This window comes from Cnephaeus nilssonii (genome assembly GCF_951640355.1).
Source record: "Cnephaeus nilssonii genome assembly, chromosome: 15".
NCBI lineage: Eukaryota > Metazoa > Chordata > Mammalia > Chiroptera > Vespertilionidae > Cnephaeus > Cnephaeus nilssonii.
The window spans coordinates 63,702,180-63,718,476 of record NC_137086.1 but is presented as its reverse complement, the minus strand read 5'-3'; the positions used below and the strand labels follow the sequence as shown (position 1 = coordinate 63,718,476).

General features: G+C 40.3%; 1 protein-coding gene across 4 annotated transcripts in view; it reads right to left on the bottom strand.

Annotated features, from left to right (window-relative positions):
* AFF3 (ALF transcription elongation factor 3) overlaps nucleotides 1–16,297 on the bottom strand; it is a 514,559-nt gene that overhangs the window by 257,795 nt on the left and 240,467 nt on the right. For all 4 annotated transcript variants that reach the window (XM_079792550.1, XM_079792551.1, XM_079792549.1 and 1 more), the window contains one exon: nucleotides 70–117. In XM_079792550.1, the coding sequence (XP_079648676.1) occupies nucleotides 70–117 (48 nt within the window). The remainder of the gene's footprint in view (nucleotides 1–69; nucleotides 118–16,297) is intronic.

The window sequence follows — 16,297 nt, the reverse complement described above, 5'->3', positions numbered from 1 at the left end:
CACGTGACTGCCTTCTATTTGGAATCTCTGTCCAGCCCGTAGATAAGATCGGTAAAGGAATATCCTTACCCGGATTATTTCCTCCACACAGCTGTTGGTTTCTCCAGGTCTACTCTCCTGAAAGCAAAGGAAAAACACACGAATTAAAGCCTGATAGATGAGGTTTATGGTTACAAAGAACAGATGGCACGTTAGCTCCTAAATTTAACAGAGTTTAGACTCGAGGAAATGCCTGCACTGGGACCTTCCCATAGCTCCTTTCCTTATCGGGACAGCTCCCATCACAGCTATGACTGCTCTCCCTTCCCCTGTGCACGGCGCTGGACAGCTCCGCCCGGAGCACCGCACGCGGGGAGGTCAGGCTGGGCCCTCAGCCACGGACACCAAGCGGGCAGGCTCCTCGGAGTAACAGTGCACAACCTGCAGGGATGAGCTCTCTTTGCCTTGGGCTCATCCAAACGTAGGAACACAGCCTCTACTGCAAAGCGGATCCAGTTCACTCCAAATACATACAATGGCCCTGCCAAATACAAGGTTGCTGCGGCGCAAGTAAAAGGTGTGGCAGTTCCACTGTCCTCAAAGGCTAGATTTACTAGTTTGATGGGCCGAAACCCAAAGACCAGAGGAGTAACATCCTCTCAATGTTCGCACGGCATTCTGGGTGTCATATTCCAGAGCCACTTGCTCCAGAACCCACACTGCCCTGTGCCGGGGAGATGTTAAGGGCTCTGGGAATGGTAGCTTCAGGTCACAGCTGACTCTGCGGAGCATTTGAAGTTCCAGAGATGCTGTATGGTGACTACTGGTGAAACGGCCTGGAATGCAGGAGGTGGCTGTGTGGGGACAGGAAAGCAGCACTCCACACAGCCAGTAGGAGGGGTACTGTGGTGTCAGGGAGAGAGTTCTCTTGGCCTTTTAACTCAATGATATTGACCACAATCAGCATGACATCCTAGCTCTCCTCACCCTGAATGGAGACCCATGCCCAGTACGCAGGAACTCCCCATTCCTTCCTCTCCCCAGCCTCAGGTAACCACTAATTTACTTCCTGTCACTATGAATTTATAAATTCTGGACATTTCATATAAATGCAATCAATAAAATATGTGGACTTTGTGTCTAGCCATTGTTACTTAGGATTATGCTTTCAAGGTTCATCCACGTTGTACCACGTATCAGTACTTCACTCCTTTTTGTGGCTGAATCATACTCCACTGTATGGATGTACCACATTTTGTTTATCCATTCATCAGCTGGTGGACATTTTGTTGTTTCCACTTTGGCTATTGTGATAGCACTTCTATGAACTGTTGTGTACACGTTTTTGTTTGGGTATATAACTAGAAGTTGAATTGGTGGGCCATATGGCAGTTCTATGCTAAGCTTTTTGAGGAACTGTCAAACTGCCTTCCCCAATGGCTGTCCCATTTCACATTCCCACCAAAGGTTCTGATTTCTCCACATCCTCATCAACACCTGTTATTTTCCAGTTTTGTGTTGGTAGTAGCTATCCTAGTGGGCATGAAATGGTATCACATTGATTAATGATGTTGAGCATCTCTTCAGGTACATGTTGGCCATTTGCATCTTCTTTGGAAAAATGTCCTTTTCCAATTTTTTAATTTGATTGTTTATCTTTTTATTGTTTTGTTGTAAGAGTTCTTGTTATATTCTGGATATTAGACCTTTTATCAGCTATATTATTTGTATATATTTCCTTCCATTCTGTGACTGTACTCTCTTCATAGTGTTCATGGATGTACTATATTTTTAACTTTGATGAAGTCCAATTTACCTGTTTTTTTCTTTATTGTTTTATTCTTGGTGTCATATCTAAGAAACTATGGCTAAATCCAAGGTTATGCAGATTTACCCATTTTATCTGAAGAGTTTTACAGTTTTAGTTTTTATATTTAAGTCATTAATCTAATAGTTTGAGAACTTTTAGGTAAAGAAACATTATCCTTGTATAGATTATTCCATTCTAGACTCCTTATTAAAATATCAATAACAAAATGTGTAAGGCACAGCCACTGTTGCTTATGGTGCATGAACACAACATACATGTCTATCTTTATAAATCAAGAAAAACTGTGTTAAATATCATGACAGAATTAGCAATAATATTTCATTACCCTCTCCTACACTCACCCTTTCTTCTGTTCTTTTAAAAGTTACAGTTTGGTGACATACATCTAATGAGTCCCCACTCCACCCCCCAGACTTATTCCAGGACTTCTCTGGAAATGTCACTATTCTGACACTCGGATCAAATTGGCTCAGAGAGTCTTTTTGGAACCTGCCCCAAACCTGCTTCCTTTCCAAGGCAGTCTGAAGAACCCATCACAAATGCTGCTGGTCAATTCTTACTCAGGCACAGGCTTGATGGCCCTTTGAAATGATCTTTGGAATTTAGTGGTGGGAATGAAGGTCTCAATTAAAAAAATGTTTCTTCAAACCCACAACCATTTCTCTTACTCTACTTCCAAGTCTCAACCCTTTCCTACCATGTAACATACGGGTAGAGCAAATGCTAAATTCTCAGTGTATATTTTCCACCCTAAAACAATTAATCAAGGAAAACTTGACTTCATGGTCTCCTGGTGGAGTCACCCAGATACACAGTACACTGAAAAGAATCATCAAATTAAACTTTGGGTTTGATCCCTTAAAGCTAAGCTTCTCCTGAAAGTAGATTTATATACATGACAGGGTGCTCTTATAAGTAGCTTTCCCTATAATCCTATTAATTTCCATGACCCTACTCGGAACAGGGAATACATGGAGGGAAATGCAGGGTACATGCCCCAGAGATAGAGTATGTAGAATTACTACATTGGGTCATCTCAGGGAGCTCCAACCGTGAGCTCTGACGGTCTAGAATGACATCAGGTCTTCTGTACTAGGAGGGCCCCTTGCAAAGTTGAGGAAGTGAGACCAGACCCAAGGACTTCTAAGAACAGCCTCAGGCAATCCTGGCCTTAAGTTACAGTGTGGAAAGTCCTCAGCAGGGGAAACTCTTGGGCCTTCTCTGAAACAGTTCTGACTCCTGAGACACCTGGTGTTACAACAGGTGGAACCTAAGAAGGGTAGTACATTTGGGTTTGAATCTCTAGGAACCTGTCTAGAATGGAGTGAATGCATGAGGCATGGTATTAAAGAAAGTTTGAATTAAAAGGAAATCCAGAACTCATTTTAGACCACTCAATGACTCTAGCAGATGGAGAACCGTGGCCCAGAGAAGTGGAGGACTTTGTTCAAAATCATTCTGGTGGCAAGGGGCAGTCAAGGCAGAATCCACATACATTTCTTCAACACCAGTTCAACCCTTAGAACTGCCTCAACTTGAGGTCACTGTCATGTTTGAAGTATGAAAAGAAAAGAACGTGGATAGTACTGGGGTAAATTTCCTCCTTCCTTTCAACGCTGCAAATTCTCCAACACTTGGTCACTGTCTCTCCCTCACTAACTTCTGACATCACGTGCATAGACCAAAGCAGGAAGTGATAGGAGAGGAAGTGGAGAGAAAGGGTTAAAACTACTATACCTTCTCTGACATTAACAAAGGAGAGACAGGACTTGTGTGCTCTGAAACTGGAGGACAGAATTCCGCCTCTTCTCTCCCAAATACACAAAAGCGGGGAGGTGGGGAGGGCTGTGTTGGCAGTGTGTAGGGGTGAGGGGAGACCAGAGGGCCTTTCACCTACTTGAGATCTTTCTCAAATCTGGTTTCAGTTGCAGTTGTGTACTTGGATTATAATTACATTTTAAAACTTTCAGTGTTTATAAACAAAATTAAAGCATGCATGTAATTTACATCTCCAAATCTGAGTTTATTTTTTCACAGTAAAGTTACTGCTTTCCTTGGAAAGGTACCCGCTGAGAAGGAGGGCTGCACAATGCAAATGTTAATTACTCTGGATTTTTTGAGGGTTTGTAGCTGTTGCTTCATGCTGAGTCGCTGAGCTGTTGTTCTTATTTACTCCGACTTTGATGAACCCACTCCATTTTGCTATCATTACGTTTTGAAATCTGTCATAACAGTCTCACCTCATTGAATCTCCAAGTAAACTTCAATTAAAAGCGAGCAACCCCAGCTGATTCTCCTCCACAGCCTTGTTTGTCACGTTCCTTTTTCACGGAACTGCTTTCCCCAAATCCTACCACTTAAGAAGGCACACCACACGCCCTGCCAGGGAAATGCGAGGAGCTGAGTACAGCAGGTCCTCTAATAATGTGGTTTCATCCGTCAATTTGTTACAATATCGATGAGGTGCCATAGGAACTTAACTCTTGTTTACATCAATTAGTCTACGGTAAAATTTCAGTATACATCAGCTCCTCTTAAAGTCACAGAACCTACTGACCACTAAGACTTACTGTACAGCTCAGGAAGCAGCCAGAGCATTCTGTCAGTGCGAGCAGAAGCCCCTCATTACCAGGCCACGCACAGAGCCCTGGAAGGAGCAAGCAAGGCTTAAGGAGAAAATACTTGGTCAAATCAGTGGGGAATGGCATTTCACTGCAGAGGCGATGAAGCCTATTTTAAAAAATAGCTTAACTCTTCATCGGACACATTTAATGCAGAACTTTCATTCTAAAATAAACTACTTTACAGTCACAGCGCCTTTGTCTGCAAGGTCTCAAAAGGCCCTCAAGCGTTTAGAAATTGTTTATCACATGCACACTCTTAAATACTTCTCCAGAAGTATTTTAAAATCAATCTTACTACTCTCGATTTACAGAACACCTCAGATACAAAGAAATTAAGTGTGCCATCAATGCCACCAAAACAGTGGGTGAAGGTCTGAACTCAAATTCGGGATCATCGTAATTCTGTATGAAGGCCGACCAGTCACTGACTGTGCCCCCAGCCTCACCTGAAGCTAGGGTTACCTGTGGACGAGAAGGCAGTCAGCCAGTTCTCTTCCAAATTCAGCCTGTCTTACACTCAACCTAACACCTCCCCTTCCGAGGGCTACACTCTGTTCCCTGTCACCCAAGCCTCAGGCCCAGCTTCATCCCTCATCAGTCTCCTCCTTATCTCCAGAATCTGCTTTGCCCGCCATTCACATCCATCTCTTCCTCCATGATCCTACTGTTACCATATCTCTAGACATTTATACAATGAGAGAAAAAATAAGCAAACAAAATCATAAAAGATGTATAAAGGCATATAATAAAAATGCAAAGAAAATGACAGCAGACAATATTAACTAAAAGACAAGTCATGGAAAGAAAGAATTAGAGAGCACAATACAGAATGAGTAAAAACAGGGCATTAATAGGAATGCTAGGGAAAAGGAAGGGAAATAGAAATATTATGGATATTAAATATATATTAATCCACCATTTTTCCTAATAGTCAAAGGACACTCCTCCAAAAGCTACATAGGAAGATAATTCAAAAAATAAAATTAAATGAGGCTAAATTAATAGATAAAACGAACTTGGAATGCTAAGAGGAAACCCTGACTTCTCAAGCATGCCTGAGATAGTTACTGAATGGTACTTACTGAAGTGGTCATACACACAGCTACAAAACAGCTTCAAAAAATTCCAAAAAGTAGCTGTTTTATAGCCCAGATTCCTTAACCACAAGTTATCAAAATAATAAGTGATGAATTAAACATTGTGCAGGCATAAAATCTCCTAGAATTCTTGAAATAAAATGGGTATCACACACTTATAAATAATTCTTTGTATTTACAGAAAAATAAAATTAAAATGCTGCAAAAGAAAATTATGGGATGCCCCCAAAGCTATTCTTTGAGGCAAATTCATATACTAAAAGCTTTAATTATTTTTAAAAGGAAATTTATGTACTAAGTAATATATTAAAAATTTTAAATGAAAAGGAACATACAAAAGGAATAAAATAAATAGGGAAAACCAAAGAAACATTTATAAAACAAAATATCAGAATTTATAAAACCAAAATACACTATCTTAAATACCAAAATACAATACACTACCAAAAATAATAGAAAGGGACTTAAAAATCTGTTCAATAAAAAGAAAGCCCAAATAAACATAATTTGATATAAGGGGATAATAAAATATGTGGAAAATGTAATTATAAGAGAATCTTAATATTTAATATTAAAATAGAATATAATACTAGTAAGTAAAAGTTTTTATGAAGTTGGCAACTTTTTGAAAAACATCTGACATAAGAAATAAAGAAAAATGAGATTAGACCTACAAACTTGAGAATGCAGACTAAATTAATGAAAACTTATCTTCTAATAAGGTGTTAAGCCAGATAGTTTTAGAATGAAGTATTTCAAACTTTTAAGGAAGAACTAATTCCCATATTCTTTCTCTTCCAGAGTAGAAAGTACTAGAAAGCTATGCGACTTATAAATTAATATAAAAACCTAACGTAAAGAAAATAAATCAATATCCCTTATGAAGTTAAATATAAAATCCTAAATAGAATATTATAAATATAATTCAATAAAATATTATAAAAATTACTAGGAATTTAGTGGATTTTGTCCCAGGACTGGAAAAATGGTTTAATATTAATGCCCTTGGAAGGTTGTGCATCATAGAGGGAATAAACCTGTGATCATCTCAGCTTACAAATTTTTGATCACATAACTGGAAAAATCCAAAAGACTCCACTGTTACTCTTATTTAAAGGGGAGTTTAAAATGTGGAAACCAAATAATCAAAGCTCAAATAGCTCTTCTGTGTAGCAGCAATAAACAATTTAAAAATATGAAAAAAATCCCACCTGTAATATCAAGAAAAATAATTGAGGAATAAACTTAACAAGAAATGTTGAAAAGCTTTAAGAAATCTACAAAATTCTACTGAAGAATACAATAAATAAATAAATAAATAAATAAATAAATAAATCTCTGAAAGGGACCGACTTCTCAAATACTTCCCAACTCTAACATATAATAATATCTCAAGAAAAACAAACCACAAACTGCATTAACTTAAAATAAGATGAGATGAAAACCATGTAACAGAAAATCAAGCATTGAAAAGTGCACACAACTCAGTGGCATTTATGCATTCAACGCTGGGAATCACAATCGCTTCTATCTTGTCCCAAAACGTTTCTGTCACTCCAAACAAAACCTCTGGCCCCCTAAGTAGTTTCTCCACCCTCCCCTTCACGTTAACTTTTTACGTATGACTTTTTTATATTAACAAACACTATACTGAACTCAAAGAACAAAATCAGAAAAATGTTGATGAGTACATTTACTTATATTAGTGGATTTTATGGTTGATACAGTTCTCATTTATGTGTTTATGACCAGCTCCTGGCAGAGTACTTGTTACCACATAGCAGGCACTCCATGGTGTTTGTTGAATGGATAAATAAATCAGTGGTCAATATACTAACAGAAAAAGAAAAAAGCCTATTTAAGAAGTAATATGGCTGGTCATCTACATTACAAAGGGAGGTCTGCTCTACCCACAAACAAAATGAATCATCACTAGAGTTACCCAAAGACAAATTCTCAGAACATCAACATTTCTTTACTTCAGTAAGTTAAGCTTATTCTGATGAGTACAGAAACCAGGAGCACGTTGGTATCTGTAAATCAGAGAACAAGTATTCGCCTTCTAGTAGCAGGCAATATTGCTAAAGAGTTAATAATCAATTTGCTCTCAGATTCTTAGCCATAGGACAAGGTCTTTCAATTATGTGATTATTTTCATAATGAAAATCAGTGATCTCAATCAGAGGCTGTGGTTAATGGTGCACTGAAAGGTAAGTGGTCTGTCAGTGTGATGACCTTGTCAAAAGCCACTGATGACATAAAGAGATCAGAACAGATACAGTGGCCTTACATCCTGATCGCTAATTGATATCGAGTGCTTCCTCCTTAATCAAGAGCCCGAGCACTGTGTCCTGGGGCCTCTTCCACTCTGTCCTGTCAGCGCTGGGAGAAACCACAGAACAGGATAAGGAACACACGCTTCCCACTTGCAGTCTGACACTGACAAGGGTACTTCACAACCCCTGTGTCCTGTCAACTAAGACGGTGCGGTCACTGCTTTCAGCAGGAGGAAGACCATGCAGGCTCAGGCAGGAGTGACGATGTGGACGTTACCGAATCCTCACGTGACAGGCAGACTCTGGTGAGACTTCTAAAACAGGCCATTCCTTTTCGACATTTTCCTGAATCCCAGCCTGTGCCCAGTCTATGCAACCTAATAAATAATATGTTTTAGGTAGCAGAAGGCTTGCTATAATATAGTCCTTTTTTTTCTTTTGTTAAATGATGGAGTAAAGTGTTCAGGAAAAACACATTTGATTATCATTTAGAGGCGGCAACACAGTTTTCTTTTATCATCATGAATTTCTGAACATAAAAGCTTGTGCGATGGAGAGTCTAGCCCAGTGTGGCTGGAGAAATTAGCCAATTACAGATACTAAGGACTGCTCTAATTTGTGTCCCACGGGAAGGCAGGTAATCAATCCTCTTCAGCCAGGAACTGAAACCACTATTATAAATGCCAAAAGTGGTGCTATGGATTTGACAATATTCTATTTGGCACATGCTATTGATTTTACTTCAGCATTTTGCCAAAAGAAATGAAGGACAGATTCACAAATAACCCTTAAAATGTGATGTTATTATGACTCTTTTTTTCTCCATCATCATAGCACCTTTCCAAAGAGCTCTCGGGTCTGTCTGACCTCCAGAAGAGCATTCATTCCGGGTGTGCCTGACATGGACTGGTTGTCTGTATGTTCTCTGAGGAGAAGGGCTGTAAATAAATGCTGGATAAAGAAAGACAACTGCAATGAGCTGGGGAGCAGGGGAGAAGGCTTACCTGAGAGGTGGGAGTGGGGAATATGGAAAACAGGAGTGAGAACTGGTACATATTTTTACTGGCTGATGAAAAATTTTAAACATTCCATGTTTTATATTTTTAAATAAATCTATCTACAATGCCACACTTAAATGCTTTCTTCTTTTTCACTTTTTAAAAACTTTGTGTATATTTAGAGCATTTTCATTCTTGACTCACTATGACTCTTGGAAAATATTTGCAGGCTGTTGGAGAAGAGCTGTCACCATGGCAATAGCTACTCCTAGAAAATGCTCAGTTCCTTCAAACTGTCCCCCCAGTGTAAGGCCCAGTGAGCTCAGCGGCTTGTGGAACTTGGGGTACCTGGGGCTGAATTTGGATATTTGTCCACACATGCGCCCTTTCCTCTATCAAGGCAGGCCTCAGAGGCCCCTGGGAGAACTGCTGTGTAAAACATCACCAGGTAAAGTCATCCTTTATCGTGGTCCTTGGAGGCAATTCTGGCAGAGGAGACGCGCCTGCTCCTAGGCCCCTACCAGAAAGAGGGCAGACTGACTTCCATCCCAATCCAAAGCCTCTGGGTCCCAGGGGAACACACTCGCTCTTATCTTCATACCCTCACTACTGTCATAAATCCCTTGGGTTGCAATCGGAGGGAGAAAAACAAAGGTTTTACAAAAGTTTGGTATGAAATAAATGCAACGTTTGAACTATGCTGAGGTTATTATGGCGAGATCTCATTTGGACAGGACGCAGGCATTCCCTTTTCAAGAAGATCTAACACCGGGTGGGGGATCCTCCACCTACAGGGAACAGCTGGAAAGAAATCCATTTGTTTGGGCCACTTTCTGGTTTCACAACCTTTGGCTTCTTCAGCTTTTTTTCAGTAGATATTACAGTACAGAACTGATCATAAGGCAAATTTCTGCACCAGGAATCTCTTCTGAATGGAGACAACCTTAACTGTGTTTATTTTTTACAAAAAGAAAAGAAGACTGGAAATCTAATTAAAACACACCCAAGATTATGTTGGAATAATTTAATGAAAAATGATCATTTTGTGATAAATAGCAACAAGAGCAGTCAAGTTAAGTCAGGAAGTATGAATAAAAATTAGCCAAGGCTATTTTCTATCTAACACTATGGTTTAAAGGCCTAGAGAAAAAGCAAGAAAAGAATCACTCAGTCATCTATCAACCCTCCTCTCCCACATGAAGCCAACGGACTAAGAGGCAATGTTTGATTATGGACTCAATCTCCAGCACTGGGGAAGGAGGTGAGTTGTAGAGGCTCCTTCCTATAGGCTAAAGAACCAGGACACCCAGAACCGTAGCAATCCTGATGGAATAAATGCTAGGCATTAATTAGTGAGACATGCAACCAGGGAGTGGACCTACCAAACCTGTTAGCTGGTGTAAATGGAAGAATAAAGGCTGGCCACTGCCTAGGTAGATGGTGTATTACGACGACAGAAAAGAGCATGATTCAACTTCTAGTGTACTTCTGCCTTCACACTCAGAACCACCTTCTGAGTTATAAAGAGCAGAACAAATTAGGAAGGAATGCGCGCCCCAGTTAGGTGGCAATACTAAGAGAGAGCTTTAACCACTTCCCATGGCAGCTCCAGGAAAAAGTCACTAACAGCACCGAAGGAACTTGCTGCTGTGGTCACAGGCCCACCACCTTGGGGAAACCACAGCCCCTTCAAAAAAGCAAATGCGCTAGCTCTTCCTATGGGAGGGTCCCCAAACTACAGACTTGAGTTTGCTCCCAGGGCCCCACAGTCACAGCAGAGAAGCTTGGGCTTCCACAGACCCAGCCCTGCCATTTGTCACACATGTCCCCCAGGGAAGTGACCTAACTCCTCCGGACCTCATCCTTCTCACTTGTAAAATAGGAATAATAACCGCACCCCGTAAACGGGAGGACTCAATAAGGGGACACATAAATGCATATAAGGCATTTGGTAGGGTGCCTTCCACATGACAGCTGATCACTAAATATGAACAATTATTTTATTTTAGAATTACACAGAAAGTACTTTAGTACTTAGGAAAGAAAGCAATGATTACTAGAAGTCAGCATGAGTTCACAAAGACCAGGGCTGTGATCTCTACCATTCCCCTGGTTTAAAATGTAACACATCTGCATTTTCTGCAAGGCCTCTGTCAAGATCTTGTAAGACGCCCAGTGGGTGAAGTGGAAACTGTATTGGCTGTTAATATGGCAGATGGAGCTAATGGACTGGCCACACCTCAGTAAGTGAGTGTGTCCAGCACGTTCCATACTAGGGATTCATAACTGAATATAACATGCAACAAGTCCTGCCCTCGTGGAATTCAGATTCAAATGAAAGGAGACAGTGAAGTAATAAACACATTACAGTACAATGGAAGATGAAATGTTATGGAGAAAAACAGACCAGGAGTCTGGGAATGTGTGATGGGGTATTGTTAGTAATCTCTTCATCTGATGAGCAAGTTATCTCAGAGATAAGACCTGGGCTAGGTTAGCTCCCTCCCCTACCTCCTTCCCTATCTATAAAGCTATAATGGTTTTTCCTTCCACTATGAGAATATTATCATTCTTAGCAACAATGATGTGTTTAATGTTTACCTTTGTGGCTGAATTAAAGCTCCTTGATTCCAGAAAAAGACGGCACGATTAAAGGAGGGTCTGCCATTGGAGGAGCCGCTGAAGAGAGCGAGATAACGTGTCCAGGGCAGGTGAAGAGGCAGAAAGGCCGCCTAGATGGCATCACACGTTTAAAGGGCACTGATGCAGAAAAGGGTTTTAGCTCATCCTGGGTCATTCCTTCCAGACATGGGCGTGTAGACCAGTGGGGGAAAGTACAGGCATCATCTTCGCTTCCTGAAAGCTCTTTCTCAGAATTAAAACCATCCACACGGAGAATGGGTATACTGACTACATGTCCAAACAGAAGGGAAATGACTATTTGAGTAGAATTAGTTATTACCTCACGTCCAAGTGTGAGACTCTTTCTCACTTTAAATCTATAATTCTTGTCCTTTCCAACCAATTGTTGACTAATAAAATGTTGAATGGTAAATTTCTGTATGTTCTGGTTTAGTATAGTCTATATGAGTTATTTATGAAAAAAACAACAACCTTAAAAAGAATAAAAAGAATATTCTAAAAGTACCAATCTACAGGTATGGAATAAGACCTATTACAGTATCCAGTAAATTAAATAGACTAATTGAGTAGAGATTTGAGAAATTTTAATTAATAATTAAGCAATAAAAGTATCCAATATGAAAATCTTACAACCTGTTTACATTATTTAACTTCAAGCACTTCAGTTCTGTGTGCTTATAATTAGCAAGCTATAAAATATGCCATCCATGGAAACATAATGAGAACTGTTTATAATAATAATTGATATTCATTTTCAGAGAGAGGAAGGTTACATGGCTACAGGTTGCAGCAAACAAAGGGTTAAACTCATCACTGAGGAAGATACTGCAGGGAGGCAGCATTTATTATACACTTAACCTCACAGTGCAGAGCCCTGTCCTAGAAAATACTACATCACAGCTGAAGCTTCCTGCTGAGACGTGATTTCCCAAGGTGAGGGCGCGGGCAAGCCAGGCGTCCATGAAATTCCATACTTTCCCTGGATTTAATGAATCCCACCATGCTGACGATGATTTAACTCCAGCTGGTAACTTTCACGTTGTCTCCCTGATTCCTCACATCCTACCTGCATAAATGTTTCACAGAAATATTGTGTGTGTTGTGAGGGCCAGGAAATTACAAATGATTTTCATTCCGCTTTCGGCTGGAGCTTGCCCCCTGCAGCACTCCATCGCTGAGCAGGGCGAGGCTGCGCGTGGGCTTGCCAGTGCGAATCCGGGCTCAGGGGTGGGAAACGCAAACCCACAGTACAAAGACCCTCCCGTTCCAGTCCTTTTGTAATTCTGGCTTTAGGAAAATCAAAGTGTTCATTCAGGAGAGATGAAGCTCCTGCCCCTTTTCACAGGAACAGTAACATCTATAAAGACCCGCTCTGGGAAGCCTCAATGCTTTCTAGGCGCATGATTGTGGCAGTAAATGTGTTCCTTCACCTCTGGCTGTACCTCTGAGCTGCCAGACAGAAGCTGTTACTCTGCCAACAAATAACCTGCCAACACTTCCCAATAATCAGAGCACAGGGTCCTTTTCTAATATCACGGAGCAGAAACGTCAATATTAAATTTCCCTCCATTTGTTCTATGTGCAAAGCTAAGCCTGAGCGAATCTTAGACTGGTTTCCAGCTTGAAGTCACGGAGACACTTAATGTAGGTCACAGGCTGGGACCAGCAACGACCCAGGACAAAGCCAGATCAATGTGAGCCAGGAGCCAGTCATCACAGCGTGGCCGCTGCGTGCCAACTCCGAGCCAAGCAGGCATCCTACTGGTCCTCATTTAAAAAGAGAAAATCAAATCATCTTAATAGAGTGGTGGTGGGCCTCTTTTCCATCCCAGGCCTTTCAAAGGAAAGACCGAGCCCGCTCTGATCAATACAACCTCTCCTGCTCCCCGTGTCTCTTCAATCTGTCAAGCAAGAAAATGCCTGTCTGTTGGCACTAACCCACTGTGCCCCCGAAGGGAAGAAAACCTCTGAAGGGACTGTCTATTTATAAGCATGAGCCTTTTTATTTCATTTAAAAAACACACATAAAAAAAACAAGAAAGTGAAGCCTATAAAGAAAACGCTCCTCAGAAAACCTCTTGAAAACATAGCTGAGTAAAATGAACAAAAAGATTAGAGAACGCAACCATGTTCAGGGAACTCAGATTCTGCTTGTGAAAGAACCCCAGTATCTAGAAGGTCACTTATTAGTCACTTCACGTGCTCATTCCTTCACTCACAGCTGGTCACTGGGCACGGACACTGTGCCAACACTGGGGACGGGAAACAAGACAGATAGGCCCCAGCTCCCACGGAGCTCATTACATTTTATGGTGGAGCCGGACAACAAATAAGCAGGCCCGTTTCAGAGAGTGACGAGTGAAGACCGGAAAGTAAGCACGGTGACGTGAAGGGGCTGGTACAGTCATTAAGACTGCCTTCAGCACTAGTATCACCTCACTTTACCCACAATGCAAGGTACAATGGGAGCTTACTGTCCCTTGGATGAAAGGGGCCTGTTTAAGATGAGAGAGTGATTAAAAACAGCTGGTGCAAAACCTCAAAATATAACAAAATAAAATTGAAAAGCTGTAGCAATATGTGGTCCCAATTTCCATCACATCCTCACGACTCTGGGAAAAACCTATTTACAGTTCCATCGCAGCCATACTGAAAAGGTAGGGAAAGAACCACAGGTTTTTTTATAAGAAATTTTGCAAATAACATGGCAGTATTGCAAAATGCAAATGTAAATGCTGCTGAGCCATCTGTCCAGTATTACGGCAACATTGGGAAAAGGCTCTGAAAGAAATGATGTTTGAAATCATTAAAAAAATAACATGTCAAGTTTAAAATACTCAAGAATCTTAAAGCCAGCATCAACACATTCATCAACCATATGGCCCTCCAGCAGGTTTAAAAAAAAAATTCGCCCTGCTTGCATTTTCTACTTCATCCCAACGGTTTTTAAAACATGTTTCTTTTTCTCATTTGAGTACCTTTTTTTCTGTTAATTTCCTTGGTATTTACAGCTCCTTGAATTATAGCTAGATTCATAATATTCATTTCCCCCTTTCTGAAGCAGGAGATAACACAGTGGGGAAAATTCAAGTCTAAGTGTTCCAGAAGTAGGGGCACGTGGGTGACTATATATAACTTCTTGAACACATCCTGCTTTAGGTCTAGTGACCTCCCATTCTCAGTAATAACAGCTTCATTGTCCATCATACTTTTCTAGGCACTGTGCTACGTGCTTTGCATTCATTGTATCATTCGGTCGTCACAGCTTTACAAAGTCAATAACATTATTATCCACATTTTGCTAAGGAGGAACTTCCTCAAGGTCACACAGCTAGCACATGGCAAGGCCAGTCCAGGCCCAACTCTGTGGGCCACATCTGTGCTCTTGGCTTGTTTTACCCGCAACACATCAGTGTTCAGATGTTTGTGGGCACAAACCTGAGTTGGCTTTTTAAGATGAAGAATGAGCAATATGTGTTAAGGGTAGAGACCTCCCTCATCGCATCAAGAAGGCACTCTGGGAGAAGTGCCTTAAATTAAATTCTGCACAGAGGTACCTTGGGTGGTGGACACACAGTGCAACATACAGATCATGCACCTTAGAAATGTACAATTGAAACCTATCTAAGCTTATCAACCAACCTCACACCCCAAAATTTAACTTAACAGTAAAGTGAGTGGAAATCTTAGAAAAGAAAAAGAAAAGAACAGAGGAACAGTCCAGAGGAAAATTCTTCCAGAGGCAGAAGACAGAATGGCAGTCACAGAGTTGGGAAAACCAGGGACAAAGGGAAGCAATTGTGTGGATTAATACTGCCAGTGTGGTTTCTGAGGAAGGAGTTAAAAGAAAAAGATCAACCTAACTTTTAAAATGACATTTACAAAGACGTCATTTACACTGTCGTCACAGATGGTATGCCCAAACCCCCACCACCCAAGAAGTGACTTTATCTCAATCAGAGAAGCAGAGTTTATGCTAGAGGACACTTCCCAGCACCTGTGCCAGGCAGGCCACGTGCACCAACCACACCAGCTGACTGGCTTTATAGAGATGTGTGTCCATCAAGTCAGCAAAGTGTTTGTGATAAATATTTCAACCGTGAGATGGAAAAGCAACATGAAGCCCATAGGTTGTGGTAGAGTTCATAACTCATCTCATAAGTCAATTTCAATGTTTGGTAAAAAATAAAAATTTTATAAAGTCCTAGAGAATTACAAATCTGTGATGAAAATCCTTGGGGTTTCAAATGAATTAAAAAACTAGTTTCATAGAACTCAATAGCTTCACATAGTCTTGGTAGGTTGTATGTTTCCGGGCATTTTACAATAGTAACAAACATTTTAATGAAGGTTAAGAAATAGACTTGGCTATAAATGGCCAATTTATTTTTGAGGCAGGTAATTTACTAAAAGTTAATTCAATGAGGAAAAGATAATCTTTTCAAAACTGGTGTCAGAACAACTAGATATCCATATGCAAAGAAATGAATCTTGCCTCATACCAGATAAATTGTCTCAAAATGGATCTGAGACTTAAATATAAGTGCTAAAATATAAAATTTCTAGAAGAGAACACAGGTAAAAATCTTAATGACCTGGGGTTAGGCAAATTTTTCTTAAGACAAAGAGCACAAATTTTAAGATGAAAAATAAATGTGACTTTCTTAAAATTAAAATCTTTCCATCTTCAAAAGACATTGTAAAAGACTTAAGAAATAAAGGGTGCAAGGTTTGTTTTTAGGATGGTAGAAATGTTCAAAAAGTGGCTGTTGTGATGGTGGTATAACTATGAATATATGAAAAATTATTGAACTGTACATTTTTAATGAGTGAATTGTATGGTGTATGT